This window comes from Pseudophryne corroboree, chromosome 4 (genome assembly GCF_028390025.1).
Source record: "Pseudophryne corroboree isolate aPseCor3 chromosome 4, aPseCor3.hap2, whole genome shotgun sequence".
Taxonomy (NCBI): Eukaryota; Metazoa; Chordata; class Amphibia; order Anura; family Myobatrachidae; genus Pseudophryne; species Pseudophryne corroboree.
In genome coordinates this window covers 256,684,215-256,704,883 of record NC_086447.1, presented here as the reverse complement: position 1 = coordinate 256,704,883, position 20,669 = coordinate 256,684,215, and the positions used below count along the sequence as shown (strand labels likewise).

The 20,669-nt window shown below is 45.7% G+C and overlaps 1 protein-coding gene across 1 annotated transcript in view; it reads left to right on the top strand.

Annotated features, from left to right (window-relative positions):
• The window catches only part of IGSF10 (immunoglobulin superfamily member 10), an 80,872-nt gene extending 65,819 nt beyond the window's left edge, over positions 1 to 15,053 (top strand). Inside the window, exon 7 of the mRNA XM_063916076.1 lies at positions 12,880 to 15,053. Within this exon, the coding sequence (XP_063772146.1) occupies positions 12,880 to 14,788 (1,909 nt within the window). The 3' untranslated portion in view covers positions 14,789 to 15,053. The remainder of the gene's footprint in view (positions 1 to 12,879) is intronic.
• Positions 15,054 to 20,669: the final 5,616 nt, after the last annotated feature.

Genomic DNA, 20,669 nt, shown 5'->3' with positions numbered 1-20,669 from the left:
CATCTCCATTGTTTACCTGAGGTGCCTTTTAGTTGTGCCTATTAAAATATGGAGAACAAAAATGTTGAGGTTCCAAAAATAGGGAAAGATCAAGATCCACTTCCACCTCGTGCTGAAGCTGCTGCCACTAGTCATGGCCGAGACGATGAAATTCCATCAACGTCGTCTGCCAAGGCCGATGCCCAATGTCATAGTACAGAGCATGTAAAATCCAAAACACAAAATATCAGTAAAAAAAGGACTCAAAAATCTAAAATAAAATCGTCGGAGGAGAAGCGTAAACTTGCCAATATGCCATTTACCACACGGAGTGGCAAGGAACGGCTGAGGCCCTGGCCTATGTTCATGGCTAGTGGTTCAGCTTCACATGAGGATGGAAGCACTCAGCCTCTCGCTAGAAAAATGAAAAGACTTAAGCTGGCAAAAGCACAGCAAAGAACTGTGCGTTCTTCGAAATCACAAATCCACAAGGAGAGTCCAATTGTGTCGGTTGCGATGCCTGACCTTCCCAACACTGGACGTGAAGAGCATGCGCCTTCCACCATTTGCACGCCCCCTGCAAGTGCTGGAAGGAGCACCCGCAGTCCAGTTCCTGATAGTCAGATTGAAGATGTCAGTGTTGAAGTACACCAGGATGAGGAGGATATGGGTGTTGCTGGCGCTGGGGAGGAAATTGACAAGGAGGATTCTGATGGTGAGGTGGTTTGTTTCAGTCAGGCACCCGGGGAGACACCTGTTGTCCGTGGGAGGAATATGGCCATTGACATGCCTGGTCAAAATACAAAAAAAATCAGCTCTTCGGTGTGGAAGTATTTCAACAGAAATGCGGACAACATTTGTCAAGCCGTGTGTTGCCTTTGTCAAGCTGTAATAAGTAGGGGTAAGGACGTTAACCACCTTGGAACATCCTCCCTTATACGTCACCTGCAGCGCATTCATCATAAGTCAGTGACAAGTTCAAAAACTTTGGGCGACAGCGGAAGCAGTCCACTGACCAGTAAATCCCTTCCTCTTGTAACCAAGCTCACGCAAACCACCCCACCAACTCCCTCAGTGTCAATTTCCTCCTTCCCCAGGAATGCCAATAGTCCTGCAGGCCATGTCACTGGCAATTCTGACGAGTCCTCTCCTGCCTGGGATTCCTCTGATGCATCCTTGCGTGTAACGCCTACTGCTGCTGGCACTGCTGTTGTTGCTGCTGGGAGTCGATGGTCATCCCAGAGGGGAAGTCGTAAGATGACTTTTACTACTTCCACCAAGCAATTGACTGTCCAACAGTCCTTTGCGAGGAAGATGAAATATCACAGCAGTCATCCTGCTGCAAAGCGGATAACTGAGGCCTTGGCATCCTGGGCGGTGAGAAACGTGGTTCCGGTATCCATCATTACTGCAGAGCCAACTATAGACTTGATTGAGGTACTGTGTCCCCGGTACCAAATACCATCTAGGTTCCATTTCTCTAGGCAGGCGATACCGAAAATGTACACAGACCTCAGAAAAAGACTCACCAGTGTCCTAAAAAATGCAGTTGTACCCAATGTCCACTTAACCACGGACATGTGGACAAGTGGAGCAGGGCAGACTCAGGACTATATGACTGTGACAGCCCACTGGGTAGATGTATTGACTCCCGCCGCAAGAACAGCAGCGGCGGCACCAGTAGCAGCATCTCGCAAACGCCAACTCTTTCCTAGGCAGGCTACGCTTTGTATCACCGCTTTCCAGAATACGCACACAGCTAAAAACCTCTTACGGCAACTGAGGAAGATCATCAAAGAATGGCTTACCCCAATTGGACTCTCCTGTGGATTTGTGGCATCGGACAACGCCAGCAATATTGTGTGTGCATTAAATATGGGCAAATTCCAGCACGTCCCATGTTTTGCACATACCTTGAATTTGGTGGTGCAGAATTATTTAAAAAACGAGAGGGGCGTGCAAGAGATGCTGTCGGTGGCCAGAAGAATTGCGGGACACTTTCGGCGTACAGGTACCACGTACAGAAGACTGGAGCAACACCAAAAACGCCTGAACCTGCCCTGCCATCATCTGAAGCAAGAAGTGGTAACGAGGTGGAATTCAACCCTCTATATGCTTCAGAGGTTGGAGGAGCAGCAAAAGGCCATTCAAGCCTATACAACTGAGCACGATATAGGAGGTGGAATGCATCTGTCTCAAGCGCAGTGGAGAATGATTTCAACGTTGTGCAAGGTTCTGCAACCTTTTCAACTTGCCACACGTGAAGTCAGTTCAGACACTGCCAGCCTGAGTCAGGTCATTCCCCTCATCAGGCTTTTGCAGAAGAAGCTGGAGACATTGAAGGAGGAGCTAACACAGAGCGATTCCGCTAGGCATGTGGGACTTGTGGATGGAGCCCTTAATTCGCTTAACAAGGATTAACGGGTGGTCAATCTGTTGAAATCAGAGCACTACATTTTGGCCACCGTGCTCGATCCTAGATTTAAAACCTACCTTGGATCTCTCTTTCCGGCAGACACAAGTCTGCAGGGGTTCAAAGAACTGCTGGTGAGAAAATTGTCAAGTCAAGCGGAACGCGACCTGTCAACATCTCCTCCTTCACATTCTCCCGCAACTGGGGGTGCGAGGAAAAGGCTCAGAATTCCGAGCCCACCCGCTGGCGGTGATGCAGGGCAGTCTGGAGCGACTGCTGATGCTGACATCTGGTCCGGACTGAAGGACCTGTCAACGATTACGGACATGTCGTCTACTGTCACTGCATATGATTCTCTCCCCATTGAAAGAATGGTGGAGGATTATATGAGTGACCGCATCCAAGTAGGCACGTCAGACAGTCCGTACGTATACTGGCAGGAAAAAGAGGCAATTTGGAGGCCCTTGCACAAACTGGCTTTATTCTACCTAAGTTGCCCTCCCACAAGTGTGTACTCCGAAAGAGTGTTTAGTGCCGCCGCTCACCTTGTCAGCAATCGGTGTACGAGGTTACTTCCAGAAAATGTGGAGAAGATGATGTTCATTAAAATGAATTATAATCAATTCCTCCATGGAGACATTCACCAGCAGCAATTGCCTCCACAAAGTACACAGGGAGCTGTGATGGTGGATTCCAGTGGGGACGAATTGATAATCTGTGAGGAGGGGGATGTACACGGTGATGAATCGGAGGATGATGATGAGGTGGACATCTTGCCTCTGTAGAGCCAGTTTGTGCAAGGAGAGATTAATTGCTTCTTTTTTGGTGGGGGTCCAAACCAACCCGTCATTTCAGTCACAGTCGTGTGGCAGACCCTGTCACTGAAATGATGGGTTGGTTAAAGTGTGCATGTCCTGTTTATACAACATAAGGGTGGGTGGGAGGGCCCAAGGACAATTCCATCTTGCACCTCTTTTTTCTTTCATTTTTCTTTGCGTCATGTGCTGTTTGGGGAGTGTTTTTTGGAAGGGCCATCCTGCGTGACACTGCAGTGCCACTCCTAGATGGGCCAGGTGTTTGTGTCGGCCACTTGGGTCGCTGAGCTTAGTCACACAGCTACTTCATTGCGCCTCTTTTTTTCTTTGCGTCATGTGCTGTTTGGGGAGTGTTTTTTGGAAGGGCCATCCTGCGTGACACTGCAGTGCCACTCCTAGATGGGCCAGGTGTTTGTGTCGGCCACTAGGGTCGCTTAGCTTACTCACACAGCTACCTCATTGCGCCTCTTTTTTTCTTTGCGTCATGTGCTGTTTGGGGAGTGTTTTTTGGAAGGGCCATCCTGCGTGACACTGCAGTGCCACTCCTAGATGTATACACAAAAGATTGGCGCTCTACAATACACACACTATATGTGGTTGGATTCAGACGGCTGCTCACCAGTTGTGGGCGGGCTGCCCCAACAATGGATCAAAGTAAGTGTGAAAAAAGAAAGAGTGGGAGCGCAGAATGAATCCAATATATTGTTTTATTTAAAATATTAATATGTCATCCACATAAAAATGCAGTACATGAACTAGCCTAAGAATAAACAATTGATATTATATAAATGTAAACGAGACTGCCATATCTCCTGAACAAATATGAATAAAAAACCTTTAATAAACCCTAGTTAGGGCTACATTAATGCTTCATGAAAATCAGCCGTGCGTCCACGAGCTGAAATGATTGTAAAAAGGAGACTGATAAAAAGTGCCTCTGTTATAAGTCACTGTCCTCCTTATACACAATAGAATCTCATTGGTAGAGAGTGTCCCAGTACTGGACTTGCGGACAACCGTGCTGTAGTATTATGTGGCAAATGGATAGTGATGGTCAAATTCACTTTGTGGTATATCACCTGATGTAGAAGCCTCTCCGTCAAAGGCGCTGTACTGAGCCGGGTTTGCAGCGGCTCTGTGCAGTGAACGTACAGCTGGTCTCGTCACCGGTGAACCATCCAGATGAACACGGTTGTTTAATTCTGCTGAAGGATGCTGTACCAGTCTGGATATGCAACAGTGTAAAAAGACTGGAGCAGCAGATTCTCCGGCCGCTGGTGGAAGAATCCGTATTAATTGCGGCTACGGTCCACTCGATGCATGCGGCTCACAGGGTGTCAGGAGAATATAGCAGTCCAAATGAGGTCCTTCAAAGGAGTACTCCTTTGAAGGACCTCATTTGGACTGCTATATTCTCCTGACACCCTGTGAGCCACATGCATCGAGTGGACCGTAGCCGCAATTAATACGGATTTTTCCACCAGCGGCCGGAGAATCTGCTGCTCCAGTCTTTTTACACTGTTGCATATCCAGACTGGTACAGCATCCTTCAGCAGAATTAAACAACCGTGTTCATCTGGATGGTTCACCGGTGACGAGACCAGCTGTACGTTCACTGCACAGAGCCGCTGCAAACCCGGCTCAGTACAGCGCCTTTGACGGAGAGGCTTCTACATCAGGTGATATACCACAAAGTGAATTTGACTATCACTATCCATTTGCCACATAATACTACAGCACGGTTGTCCGCAAGTCCAGTACTGGGACACTCTCTACCAATGAGATTCTATTGTGTATAAGGAGGACAGTGACTTATAACAGAGGCACTTTTTATCAGTCTCCTTTTTACAATCATTTCAGCTCGTGGACGCACGGCTGATTTTCATGAAGCATTAATGCAGCCCTAACTAGGGTTTATTAAAGGTTTTTTATTCATATTTGTTCAGGAGATATGGCAGTCTCGTTTACATTTATATAATATCAATTGTTTATTCTTAGGCTAGTTCATGTACTCCACTCCTAGATGGGCCAGGTGTTTGTGTCGGCCACTTGGGTCGCTGAGCTTAGTCATCCAGCGACCTCGGTGCAAATTTTAGGACTAAAAATAATATTGTGAAGTGTGAGGTGTTCAGAATAGACTGAAAATGAGTGGAAATTATGGTTATTGAGGTTAATAATACTTTGGGATCAAAATGACCCCCAAATTCTATGATTTAAGCTGTTTTTTAGGGTTTTTTGAAAAAAACACCCGAATCCAAAACACACCCGAATCCGACAAAAAAAATTCGGTGAGGTTTTGCCAAAACGCGTTCGAACCCAAAACACGGCCACGGAACCGAACCCAAAACCAAAACACAAAACCCGAAAAATTTCCGGTGCACATCTCTAGTTAACAGGCAGAAACTCACTTATCCTGTATAAACTGCGCAATCAATGGGTTTTCCCCAAGCGTTAACCCCCGATGGTGTCTTTTGCTCGCGGACAGATTATAAAGTTATTCACGAACACATTAGAGCTCTAAATGCATAATTACATTTTGTAAAAAGACGTTAATATATATAGTGGTTTGTCGACCAAAATTTAAATACACACTCTATATATTGTTAAGTATATATATCAATTCTGTACACATTGAATATATCCAACTCATGGAGGATCGACAGAAATATAGTGATTTGATGAAACAAGTCAGTCCCGCTAATACCCCTTTTACACTCGCAGCCTTGGGTCATTCCCGGGAATGTGTCCCGGTATATTTGCCGGGACACATTCCCGGGAATGACCATTTCACATTAGCGGTCCGACCCAGCATATTGCCGGGTCGTTGACGTCACCTCTGACTCTACCGGAGGCGGTGCTTGCAGATAATCTTCTCCAAGCACTGCCTCCTCCTATGCAGAGAACGGGTGCTGGGTCGCCTTGACCCGGTATACCCGTTTACACTGCACAGCTTCCCAGGACGGTCCCCGATTAAACCCAGGTCGAGACCTGGGTTGAAATCCCGGGATGCTCGTCCCGGGAAATTGTCCCTGTACCCATTCACACTGACAAAAATCCCAGGATGATGCGTGTTCACGTGCAAAATCCCGGAATAAAATTGTCAGTGTAAAAGGGGTATAACATGATGGAAAAAACACTGTATAGATAATTCAGTAGCTTGTGTGAGTATGTGGTTTAGGACAGTGAGGAGGCAGCTCAGTCACTGATGTCAACGGGACAGCCATTTCTACATGTGAAATAGATATCCCATATAGTGTTCTAGGTAGAAGTATCAGCTCATAAGTACAGTCCAGATGATGGACTAGTAATCATGGATGATGGGTAGGAATGCTTTGAAGTGGCTGGGAGACAGAAGAAGTTCTTGATCACAGGGAGAAGTCAGCATACCCGCGTGTGCCTCCTCAATGGTGCACCACTGTATGTTTCCAAGTATCAGCTGTGTTTACAAGGAGCCCAGACTCCATGACTGCAACAAATGCAGCGGCTGGAAGATCAGAGTCAGAGGAGGGTGACAACAGGGTAGGTGGAGGTGGATAAGCAGGTAGGACTGTGATTTTATTTTCACACTGGATTGCCAAGCCTCCAGACAGAGCTCGCGATTTACTGACTGTCCAAAAGAATTCTGTACTGTCCAGAGGATGGGTGTTAAAGCTATGGGGGTCAATCAGGGGTCGCACACTGGGCGATCAGATCCGAACTGTGCATGCGTCTGAGCCGCAATGTGCAGGTGTGTTGGACGGCTACAACAGGCATTGGCGGTTAGCGATGAGATGGTGCGAAGGATCCATTCGCACGGGCGTTCGCAAGGTGATTGACAGGAAGAGGCCATTTGTGGGTGGCAGCTGACCGTTTTCAGGGAGCGTCCGGAAAAACGTAGGCGGGCTCAAGCATTTTGAGGGAGGTTGTCTGACATCAGCACAGGCCCGATCAGCAGGATTTAATCGCACTAGACGAGTAAGTCCTGGGCTGCGCAGAGACTGCACTAACTGATTTTGAGCAGCTCTGCTACACATAGGATCGCACACTTGCACGGCGAAAATACACTCCCCCTGTAGGCGGTGACTATCTGATTGCCGGACAGCAAAAAAATGCAGCCCAGCGATCAGATCTGAATAAGGCCCAATGAACCAAGCCCAACAGTCCACAGATTCCTACTTGCCAAGGAGAATGCTGGATGAGAGCCTTGGTCTTCACTTATCCTTCACATTGCAGATCCATATGTAAAGGAACTCTATGCAGAGGGCCACTGACTCTTACTGCTGTCACCAATGGGATCAGTACTAAATGCCGTCGGACGGAATCCCGGCGTTCGAAATCCCGACGCCGGAATCCCGACTACACAATCCCGACAGGGGTGGCGAGCCGAACGCAGCCCCTTGCGGGCACGGTGCCTCGCTACGCTCGGCACACTATTATATTCTCCCTCTATGGGTGTCGTGGACACCCACGGAGGGAGAATATGTCGGGATTGTGGCGGTCGGGATTGTGGCGGTCGGGATTCCGGCGTCGGTATTTCGACCGCCGGGCTTCCGGCCGGCGGCATCTTGACCGCATCCCTCACCAATGCCTTGCACAGAACTCCTACATCATAGAGCAGCAACATAAGCTGGGTAGTGCAGCACAGCACTCTGACCCTTCCTTCACTAGATACTGCACTAAGGATAGAGCTGCTGGTAAGGGTGGGTGTAAGGGCAGCTTGAAGCGAGACATTCCCTCTTCCTATCCCTGTAGTCTAGACAAAATCCTTACTTGGCTAAAATGTGATTGCACGCTTCAATGGGGACTGCAATCTCCAACTTGTTCTTGAATCCATCCCTAGCTGGGATTGGACTTAATATGAACTGTCTTGGGAGTGAAGCAATGAGGCCTTTGCTTTACAGTATATCCGTAACCAACCTCAGCATTATATTACTAACACATACAGTACTGCACCTTTAATAGAGATGAAAACACATAAAACCTATTCCCATGTTTCTTTTAGCTGCTTCTTCTAGCAGGACTAGCATGATGACTACAGATGAGGCACAGCGCTTCATAATTCAGCTACAAGAGTTTAATTAGGCTGTGCTTTTGGGGTGATTCCTGCTTTCCATGTGGAGCATGTGAGCTACATTGTTCATATCTGCTTTAACAAGCCAAATAAACGGAACTGATTTACAGAAGAGTCAGCCCAATTGCTTGTGCAGTCACAGTGCTATAAATATCTGTGCACATGTTTTTCAAAAGAGGATTCTGGGCACCTATGATATACCATGGACTTGCCTGTGTAGAAAAAGCAGCTGCTATAACACAATTCAAAAATGATAACAGCACTTATGAGATTGTATTGTTAATATCGTCATAGAGCATACAGATGGAGCCTCGCTCATCTAGCCTTCTCTGGTGCGCCATGGCAGGGGATTATGTCCGACTGCACTGGCTCAATTAATCCTATTAAAGGGATAGATGAGCAGGGCTCCATCTGTATACATATATGAAAAAAGATGTATTCAATAAACTAGTGACAAAAGCAATAGCTATAAAAACGTAATAAACTTTATACATGATGAGCAGGTCTGGTTCTCAGAGACCCCGACCCTCCCGTTTGTGAGGCCCCATTTTACACATTACTCCAGGTAGAGCCCCTATGACACATTATGCCAGATAGAGTCCTCTTTTACACATTCTGCCAGGTAGAGTGCCCTTTTACACATTTTGCCATGTACAGTCCCCTTTCACACAGTATGGCAGGTACAGTAGAGTCCCCTTTTACATATTACGGCACGCAGAGCCAGTGCCGTAACTAGGTATGGGCAAGAGGGGCATTGCACACAGCGCTATGCGCTGTGGGGCGGAAAAATCTCCACATGCACCCGCAGGGCTACGCGACACTACCGCCTGCTGCCCGAGGAGCATGGTGGAGATGGAGAACTGCTAGTTCGGTAGGCGCTGTGATCGCCTCTACATTCCCCCTCCTACCACTCCCCCCACCCCCGACTGGGCTGCGCCGCGGCCGCGCCGCCGAAGCTCCGCTCACCAGCTTTACTATTGTGGAGGGCTGGAGGCGTCACCAGGCAGCAGCAGCTGATCTTGAGGGGAGGAGGCTGAGGCACTGAGCATCTTTTCTCCCCTCATCTGCGCTGCTCAACGCCGGGCGTGACATCATCATGTGCACCCAGAGCAGCCAGAAACAGCCTCTATTGACTTAGCCAGCCCAGCCAGCTGACATGGGAGCTGGAGCCGCGGAAGAGCCGGGGAAGGCATGGAGCAGAGGGACCCGTACACCAGCACCTGTCAGCACAGGACCAGGAGTCGGATTTACACGAGGGCACACCACCACCGCAGGTTAGGGACATATTACAGCCCCCCCCCCCTCCCCCCATTCCCTCCCCATTGTGGGCCTCTCACCTGCTCTCTCCATACCTTTCCTCCGTTCTGTATGCCGCTCAACTCTATCCCAAGCCCTCCCCCCACTTTCCTCTCACCTGCTCTCTCCCTAATTCTCCCCCCACGTTCCTCTCACCTGCTCTCTCCCTAATCCTCCCCCCACGTTCCTCTCACCTGCTCTCTCCCTAATCCTCCCCCCGCGTTCCTCTCACCTGCTCTCTCCCTAATCCTCCCCCCAAGTTCCTCACACTCGCTCTCTCCCTAATCCTCCCCCCCGCGTTCCTCTCAGCTGCTCTCTCCCTAATCCGCCCCCCGCATTCCTCTCACCTGCTCTCTCCCTAATCCTCCCCCTGCGTTTCTCAACTGCTCTCTCCCTAATCCTTCCCCTGCGTTCCTCTCACTCGCTCTCTCCCTAATCCTCCCCCTGCGTTCCTCAACTGCTCTCTCCCCAATCCTCCCCCTGCATTCCTCTCTCACTCTCTCCCTAATCCTCCCCCTACGTTCCTCTCACTCACTCTCTCTCTCTAATCCTCCCCCTGCGTTCCTCTCACTCGCTCTCTCCCTAATCCTCCCCCCACGTTCCTCTCACCTGCTCTCTCCCTAATTCTCCCCCCACGTTCCTCTCACTCGCTCTCTCCCTAATCCTCCCCCCACGTTCCTCTCACCTGCTCTCTCCCTAATCCTCCCCCCGCGTTCCTCTCACCTGCTCTCTCCCTAATCCTCCCCCCGCGTTCTTCTCACCTGCTCTCTCCCTAATCCGCCCCCCGCGTTCCTCTCACCTGCTCTCTCCCTAATCCGCCCCCCGCGTTCCTCTCACCTGCTCTCTCCCTAATCCTCCCCCTGCGTTCCTCAACTGCTCTCTCCCTAATCCTCCCCCTGCATTCCTCTCACTCACTCTCTCCCTAATCCTCCCCCTATGTTCCTCTCACTCACTCTCACTCTAATCCTCCCCCTGCGTTCCTCTCACTCTCTCCCTAATCCTCCCCCTGCGTTCCTCTCACTCGCTCTCTCCCTAATCCTCCCCCTGCATTCCTCTCACTCGCTCTCTCTCTAATCCTCCCCCTGCGTTCCTCTCACCTGCTCTCTCTCTAATCCTCCCCCTGCGTTCCTCTCACTCGCTCTCTCCATAATCCTCCCCCTGCGTTCCTCTCACCTGCTCTCTCTCTAATCCTCCCCCTGCGTTCCTCTCACTCGCTCTCTCCATAATCCTCCCCCTGCATTTCCTCTCTCGCTCTCTCTAATCCTCCCCCTGCGTTCCTCTCACTCGCTCTCTCTCTAATCCTCCCCCTACGTTACTCTCACCTGCTCTCACCCTAGCCCTCCCCCTACGTTCCTCTCACCAGAGCCCTCCCCCCCGTGTTCCTCTCACCTGCTCTAACCATCCCAAATGTGTAAAAAATGGGGACTGCCTGCCTAATGTGTAAAATAGGGGGACTCTGCCTGCTGTTATGTGTAAAAACGGGGCTCTGCCTGCTGTAATGCGTGAAAGGGAGCTCTGCCTGCTGTAATATGTGAAAGGGAGCTCTGCCTGCCGTAATATTAAAAAAGGGAGCCCTGCCTGCTGTAATGTGCAAAAGGGAGCTCTGTGGTCACGCCCCTTTCACATGAAGCCACGCCCTTCTTTGTATGTAAGGGGGGGGGGGGCGCGCCGATACTGTTTCTTGCACACAGCGCTAAAATGTCTAGTTACGGCACTGTGCAGAGCTTCCTTTTACACATTACGGCAGGTAGAGTCCCCAGTTACACATTAGGCAGGTAAACTCCCCTTTTACATATTATGGCAGGTAGAGTCCCCTTTAACATATTACGGCAGCAGAGCCCCCTTTTTTACACATTAAGCAGAGTCCCCTTTTTACACATTAGGCAGGCAGACTTGAATGTTAGGATAAAAAGACTCATAAATAATTCGGAGTAATGTGCCAGGTTACTACTACTGCAATTAGTACGTTGTCATATTGAATAGTGATTTTTGATGGAGCAGAAACTGTGGTGGTTTTTGACTATAAGAGATGTCTTCACAATTTTATTATGGGGACCAGATATGCTCCTGCTCTAATGCATACTTTGCTTTTTTCTTTTTACATTTCTCACTTGATAAGAGACGCAGTTAATTTGCCGGCAGTCAGGATACCGATACCAGAATACGGACTGCTGACAATACCGACAGCAGGAATCCCAGCTCACAGGCGCTATTCCTGCCCGTGGTATCCATGACACCCATAGAGTGGGAATAGAACGTGTGGCTTGCACAGCGAGCCACCGAGCCTGCAGCATGGCAAGCGGAGTGAGCATGCAAGTGGACTCTTTGTGCTCGCCACGCTGCCGCCATACTGACGGCTGGGATGCCATTGTCTGTATACTGACAGCCAGCATCCTGACCGTCAGTAAATCATACTGAACTGGTTGATAAAATAGCTGCTTATTCATTGTTAGTGCTGATGACAAGAATGTGCCATAGGGGTTTCTTCATTAAGTATCAGTTTATAAAATCTGCGCTTATGATTGTACATTTGCCTGATCTGTAAAAGGGCAATGATTTTACTAGCAATACACGATTAGTAAAAGCACTGCCCTTTTAAATATTGTCCATAAACACAATCAGAAGCACCGGGTTTACAACCTGACACTTCGTAAATAAACCCCATAGAATTAACTCTTTCACTATAGTTTAGATTTATACAGGGAGCTTGGAGAGTCCCTTCGTAGTGACAGTGGGGCTAATTCAGACCTGATCGCTGCTGATTGACAGGCAGAGGGGGCGCAGTCCGGGTAACGCAGGTGTGCCCGGACCGTTGGGGGGGGGCGCTGCGGCTGCGTGGCATCACACGCAGCCGCTGCGACCCTCACAGCGCGTGGGAGCTGTGCTGGTGGGGAGCTTCTCTTCAACTACATAAGCATTGCCGCCGTGCGATGCTTTAGTACTTGAGCGACGGGGCAGGCCCTGTGCTGGGCGTCCCCCGGCATGTCAGGGAAGCTGATCGTAGATGTGCTAAATGTAGCACATCTACAATCAGGTCTGAATCACCGCCCAGTGTGCTAAGCAAGTTTTCTCACAGAGAATGTGTGCTAAATAATATGACTACATAATGGTTTTTAAACACTTCATTTACATGAGATAAAACAGAATTTGTTACATATTTATCTACATTAAGGGTTGTCCCTCTCTGGCTCCCACAGCTGCAGGGGGGGATCTGCAGTCAGAGACAGTGGTCACTGCAGAGGGACTTTCCAAACTCCCTGTATAATGATATTGGTAATAAGGCAAGTTACCTGCAACATTTTTTAAGAATTTCTTATGTTTTTCAGAATGGGAAGTCGAATTCAAGTATATCCAAATGGTTCACTCATTGTCCAATTGGTAAATGAAAAAGATGCCGGCGACTATTTATGTGTAGCGAGAAATAAAATGGGAGATGATGTGATTCTGATGAAGGTCAGCATAACTATGAAACCAGCAAAGATTGATCAGAAACAGCACCTCACTAAGCAAGTTCCATATGGAAGAGATTTCAAGGTAGATTGCAAGGCTTCAGGATCTCCACTGCCAGAAATATCCTGGAGTTTACCAGATGGCACATTGATAAACAATGTCCTTCAAGCTGACGACAGCGGTAGGCGGAGACGTAGATATGTCCTCTTTGACAATGGCACATTGTATCTCAACAAAGTAGGGATGTCTGAAGAAGGAGATTATACATGCTATGCTGAAAACACATTAGGAAGGGATGAGATGAAAGTACATATTAGTGTTGTAGCAGCTGCTCCACGCATTAAACTCAATCCCAAGACAAAGTTTCAAGCAAGAGCTGGAGCTAATACCGTTCTGGATTGTGAGGCTATTGGAGAACCAAAACCAAAAATATTCTGGTTGCTTCCATCAAGTGATATGATTGCAATGTCCCATGACCGCTATATATTGCATGATAATGGATCATTGTCAATTACCCAAGTCAAACTACTAGATGCTGGAGAATACATGTGTGTGGCACGCAATCCGGCAGGAGATGACACAAAACTCCTCAAATTAGATGTTCATTCAACACCTCCTGTTATAAATGGTTTATATACAAATAAGACAATAATCAAGGATTCTGCCTTAAAGCACTCTAGAAAATTAATTCATTGTAGTGCTGAAGGGACACCTCCTCTGCAGATAATGTGGATCATGCCTGATAACATATATCTAACTGCTCCTTACCATGGCAGTAGGATAATGGTACATAAGAATGGAACTCTGGAAATTCGGAATGTAAGGCCATCAGACACAGCAGAGTTCACCTGTGTTGCTCGTAATGATGGCGGTGAAAGTATGTTGGTGGTCCAGCTGGAGGTTGTTGAAGTGCTTAGAAGACCAATGTTTAAAAATCCATTCAATGAAAAGATAATTGCCAAACCAGGCAAAATGGCAATACTTAACTGCTTTGCAGATGGCAATCCCACTCCAGAAATAATATGGCTTTTGCCAAATGGCACAAGATTTTTAAATGGGCAGACGTTTACAAACTATTATGCAGGAAGCAATGGAACTTTCATTATTCACAGTCCTTCCAAAGATGATACTGGCAAATATCGCTGTGCAGCAAGAAATAAAGTAGGCTACATCGAAAAGTTAATCATTTTGGAGGTTGGTCAGAAACCTAATATTCTAACACACCCAAGAGGACCAGTAAAGAATATAATTGGTGAGACATTGACTTTACATTGTCTTTCTGATGGAATACCAAAGCCCAGTGTTATCTGGACACTCCCCAGTGGATTTATAATAGACAGGCCTCATGTTAATGGGAAATACATGTTACTTGAGAATGGCACATTGGTAATTCAAGAAACCACCATTCATGATCGAGGAAACTATTTGTGTAAAGCCAAAAATAATGCAGGGGAGGCATCTATTAGTGTACCTGTTATGGTTGTAGCCTATCCTCCAAGGATTACAAATAGACCACCACATACCATTCATACAAGAGCAGGATCTCCTGTGCATTTCAACTGCATGGCCATTGGAATTCCAAAACCAGAGATAACATGGGAGTTACCTGACTTATCAATATTAACAGCAGCTAGTAAAGGGCGCACTATGGGCACTGAGCTTCTTCATCCATCAGGAACGTTAGTTTTGCAGAATCCGGAAAGTTCAGACTCTGGGATGTACAGATGTACTGCTAAGAACACCCTTGGTACGGACAGCAGCACAACATATTTAAAAGTCATCTAAACAAAGAATGTATCAAAGAAGTAAACACTACAGTATACAGTATATCTATGCATCTGAAAAGAAGTTAAAAGGCAATAGAGACCATAAGTGTACAGATTTGCATCCTGAAGTTGGAGTGTTATCACCAACTGCACAAAGAGAACTTTTACTTAAGGCACCTTTCTATGACACCCTCTGCAACAATTAAACTGCGGAAACAGAGGCGCGTTCCATATATAAATATATATATATATATATATATGTATAAATAGAAATGGATTCTCGTGGGAGCCAATATGCCTTTTGTATGACAATAATTAAAAGTTTTTATTGTACAGAAACAAACGATATTTATCCTAAGCGTTCGTTATTGACACAACCTTCTAAAAATTCATATAAAACAATATTACAATCTTATACATAAATTACAGTTGGATGTGAGGATTTTACAGCCAGGTGATCACAGTCAGAACTCGAAATGGATGTATCTCCAACCAGATGTTTGTGATAAGGACTTTGTTAACCCATTGGGGTTTTGCAACGTCTGGTTAACAAAGTCCTTATCACAAACATCTGGTTGGAGATACATCCATTTCGAGTTCTGACTGTGATCACCTGGCTGTAAAATCCTCACATCCAACTGTAATTTATGTATAAGATTGTAATATTGTTTTATATGAATTTTTAGAAGGTTGTGTCAATAACGAACGCTTAGGATAAATATCGTTTGTTTCTGTACAATAAAAACTTTTAATTATTGTCATACAAAAGGCATATTGGCTCCCACGAGAATCCATTTCTATTTGTAATCTACTTTTAATACCTTATCTGACAGAGGGTATTTCTTGTTGGTTTGAGACTAGAGGTATAGCGCAAGATATTAGGGTTGATTTTTTGTTTTATATATATATGTATGTATATATGAGACACAACAATGGGCAATTATTATAATAAGATTTCTTTGCAAAGTAGGCAAGCTATACTTTTTTATAAAAATCTAATTTCAATAAAACACAAAAACATGAGTAAGAGCTGCAATAATTTTAATTTGTTTCTAGAAAATATTGCCAGTTTGTACAGTTATATAGTATGCAAGTGTGTGTGTGTTTTAAAGTAGCATTTTGCATTATGACAGAGCTGTTTTATATTTTCAAAGAACACAGTTTTATTAGAAATAGTTTGAAAATGATGCCAATAGCTTTATTAACATCCTGCAGGTGAAGGATGTTTTCTTTTCAGCATGTCTCCACCCATCAACTGTTGGAGCTTTGTGTAGTGCCCCTTCTGTAAGCTGCCTGAAAAACAACTATAGAGATACAATTTGTTTTCTATTTTGGAGAGGGGGCTTTGATGCATACTTGCCTACTCTTCTGAAATGTCCCAGAGTCTCCTGAAACTTGGGTGGTTCTCCAGTCTGCTGGGAAGAGTAGGTAAGTCTCCCTTAATCAGTGCTTCTCAATGCCGGGAATCATGGCTTTGTATAATAAAGGGGTGGCACAACTATGTGATAGTGGCACCATGCCCCCACACCATCCACTTGGCACCACCACACTCATTGCACGGCCCACCTGGCTCTCACCCCTTTCGGAAGGGACAGCCGAAATATTCCCAGCCATGCCCTAGCTCTGATCTTCTGAGCATGCCCATGGGGTTCGTGCTTGCACAGTGCAGACCCATTTGGTCTGTTGGTACTGGCATTGAAACATAAAATTGTGCTCCACATGTACTGACCCCTGAGTATGCTCAAAAAAATTAAATCAGTGGCAGCTGTAGGAATGGACTATTTTTTCTGGGCCTACCTCACTGCCACACCTCCTCCAATCAGTACAGTTCCCTTGTTAGCAAAGGTTTCATTGACTTGGTTGCTGTAAATGGCTTTGTCTCCTAAAAGGTATATAGTACCAGCATCATCTTTTTGGTATCATTTTTAATTCTTAGAAGTAGCACTGGAAACAGGAAGAAATCATATCAGTTAATGTAGAAATAAATATATGCCTGAAAACTTGTATGAACTTGTATAAATGTCTGAAATCTTGTATGAACTTGTAAAAAAAAAAAAGCACTGCCTAAAGGCCCCCATACATCTAGACACTCTTATCCCGACCCAACTTGAACTACTGATTGGAAATGCCTCCATACACCTGGCCACCATTTCCCCAGCCGGAACCGCTGAACAACAGCCATTGATGATTGACAATCTGTTGGGAAATTCTTCATATTAAAAATCTTTGATTTGCTGATCCTGACGATTTACGGTAAGAATCAGGGAATTGAGAAATTTAAACTTGTTGAATGTTCCTGGTTCAAAAAAATTGCAAAAATCTGCAACCATCTGTAACAGATGTACAGGGGACCTTAAGACTTTCAGTACATGATGTAATGTCTGGATACAGTATATTGCCTAGTGCTAATCCATACACTGCTTGTGTGAAGGTTAAAAGTTCTGTTTTAATTAAAACAAGAACAATTATTTGGCCCAAAATAAATTCCTATATCTCGAACTAGCATCAGTTTAGAAATGTTTCAGCTCAGAAGTCACTGAAATGCTTCTTACAATACCTGAATAATGTCAAGTTACTAGACTAAATGTTTAATTAAAAATAGGGAATTTCTTACAAGTGGGACAAACGTTACGCTGTCAACCTACTATACTGCTTCTCCAACAGAAATACAGTATTTTGTTTATAAATAAAAATATTTTTCAAGAAAAGTCATTCCTGTATCTGTGGGCCACTTGTAAATGCATTAGTTAGTTTTGGAATTCATGTTTAGAAGCATAAATTACAAATTAGTATACATTAAAAATAAAGCAGATCTACCTTCATATCATTAACATGCATCTGTGTCCAAATCACAAATCCTAAAACATGAAAATAAATTCAATAGAAAAAGGCATTTTGAAACATTGACAACCGTAGATGCAAAAGCCCCAGTGGTTCCCTGCATAGGAAAAAAATCAATCCCTGCTACAGTAATTTATTTTAAATGTGTTTCATCTACAAAATAGTGTTATTGTGTTGTACGTGTGTTATTATCTTGTGCAGTCTCTAGAAAAATAATGAGCATACAGTAGTAATCAGGGGCGGATTTAGGGGTCAGGCCGCCCCCAGGCACATTACTGGCTGCCGCCCTCCCCCCTAAATCACGCCATTGCCCACTTCAATTCAAGTGCCAGTTCGGATGTCTTGAGACCACCAAAACAGCTCCAACCTCACCCTACTACCAACTACTGGACCACAATTTGCTGTCCATTGTTCCTCCCCAGTCATTTGCTAAATGAAGTCATGAAAAATAAGTCGTAATGATGAAAAAAAAGAATCACCTGGCCATTATTAGCCTGGTGTGTCTCCCCCCAGCAAGTGCCACCCCTAGTCTCCCCCCACCTCACGTGCCTAGTGGGAAATCCGCCACTGGTAGTAATAAAACAACTGTATTTTCATAAAGCAAGTGACAAACCAGCCATTCCCCAGTCATTCTCCAGTAACGTGACAAGTCAGGGTATAGAACTGCAACTTGACAAATAAATGTGACATGTCTAAACCAACTGTGTGACAACCTGTAAATGTTTCAGCATAAACAGCCACATACATTAATGTTGTGTTTCCCACTTATCACTACAATGGTGAATTTACAGAAACAAATAGCAGAGTAATAATTTACAGTGCTACCAGGTTAAGGATGAAATGTTTGGATGTTTTATCCTCAATGGAATCCTCTTTTAGGTACAGTTGGAGCACTATCATTGCCTCTGTATAACTTTTCGAGCACTATGGTATAGATGTTATCCATTGTGAAAACATAACATTATAAAACTATATAAAAACTATGGGGGTCATTCTGAGTTGATCGTAGCTGTGCTAAACTTAGCACAGCTGCGATCGGGCACTCAGACATGCGGGTGGACGCCCAGCACAGGGCTAGTCTGCCCCGCATGTCAGTTCGCCCCCCCCCCTCCCTCACAGAAATGCAGATGCATCGCACAGCGGCGATGCTTTTGCATCTCAGGAGTTACTCACGGCCAGTGCAGCTCCAGAGGCGATTGATAGGCAACAACGGCTGGTATGCACCGGCACATGCGCAGTTCCGACCCGAGCACTGCGCTGCGATAACTTGCAGCGAGCGATCGGGTCGGAATGACCCAGATACTTTCTGGAATCATCCGGAAAGTATTCACAGCACTTCACCCTTTTCCACATTTTGTTATGTTACAGCCTTATTGGAAACTGGAATAAATGAACTTTTTCCCTCAAAATTCTACGTCCCATAATGACAATGTGAAAAAGTTTTTTTTAGATTTTTGCAAATTTATTAAAAATAAAAAACTAAGAAATCACATGTACATAAGTATTCACAGCCTTTGCACAATACTTTGTTGATGCACCTTTGGCAGCAATTACAGCCTCAAATCTTTTGGAATATGATGCCAGAAGCTTGGCACACCTATCTTTGGGCAGTTTCACCCATTCCTCTTTGCAGCACGTCTCAAGCTCCATCAGGTTGGATGGGAAGCGTTGGTGCATAGCCATTTTCAGATCTCCCCAGAGATGTTCAATCGGATTCAAGTCTGGGTTCTGCCTGGGCCACTCAAGGACATTCACAGAGTTGTCCTGAAGCCACTCCTTCAATATCTTGGCTGTGTGCTTAGGATCGTTGTCCTGCTGAAAGATGAACCATCGCCCCAGTCTGAGGTCAAGAGCGCTCTGGAGCAGGTTTTCATCCAGGATGTCTCTGTACATTGCTGCATTCATATTTCCCTCTATTCTGACTAGTCTCCTAGTTCCTGCTGCTGAAAAACATCTCCACAGCATGATGCTGCCACCACCATGCTTCACTGTAGGGATGGTATTGACCTGGTGATGAGAGGTGCCTGGTGTCCCCCAAACATGACGCCTGGCATTCACACCAAAGAGTTCAATCTTTGTCTCATCAGACCAGAGAATTTTGTTTCTCATGGTCTGAGAGTCCTTCACGTGCATTTTGGCAAACTCCAGATGGGCTGCCATGTACTTTTTACTAAAGAGTGGCTTCCGTCTGGCCATCCTACCATACAGGCCTGATTGGTGGATTGCTGCAAAGATGGTTGTCCTTCTGGAAGGTTCTCCTCTCTCCACAGAGGAATGCTGTAGCTCTGACAGAGTGACCATCAGGTACTTGGTCACCTCCCTGACTAGGGCCCTTCTCCCCCGATCGCTCTGTTTAGACGGCCTGCCAGCTCTAGGAAGTCCTGGTGGTTCCGAACTTCTTCCATTTCCGGATGATGAAGGCCACTGTGCTCATTGGAACCTTCAAAGCAGCAAATATTTTTCTGCACCTTCCCCCAGATTTGTGCCTCAAGACAATCCTGTCTTGGAGGTCTACAGACAATTCCTTTGACTTCATGCTTGGTTTATACTCAGACATGCACTATCAAGTGTGGAACCTTATATAGACAGGTGTGTGCCTTTCCAAATCATGTCCAATCAACTGAATTTACCACAGGTGGACTCCAATTAAGCTGTAGGAACATCTCAAGGATGATCAGTGGAAACAGGATGCACCTGAGTTCAATTTTGAGCTTCATGGCAAAGGCTGTGAATATTTATGTACATGTGATTTCTTAGTTTTTTCTTTTGAATAAATTAGCAAAAATCTCAAAAAAACTTTTTTTTTACGTTGTCATTATAGGGTATTATGTGTAGAATTTTGAGGGAAAAAATGAATTTATTCCAGTTTGGAATAAGGCTGTAACATAACAAAATGTGGAAAAAGTGAAGCGCTGTGAATACTTTCCAGATGCACTGGATTTACAGTGAATTGCTATTCTTCTTCCTAGAAGAGCTGCAGTTGATTTGTGTTTCTCTAGGGAGCAAATGGTTGATTGTCATTTGTTCCCATAAGTTACCAGATTTTTGTTCCCTCCAGA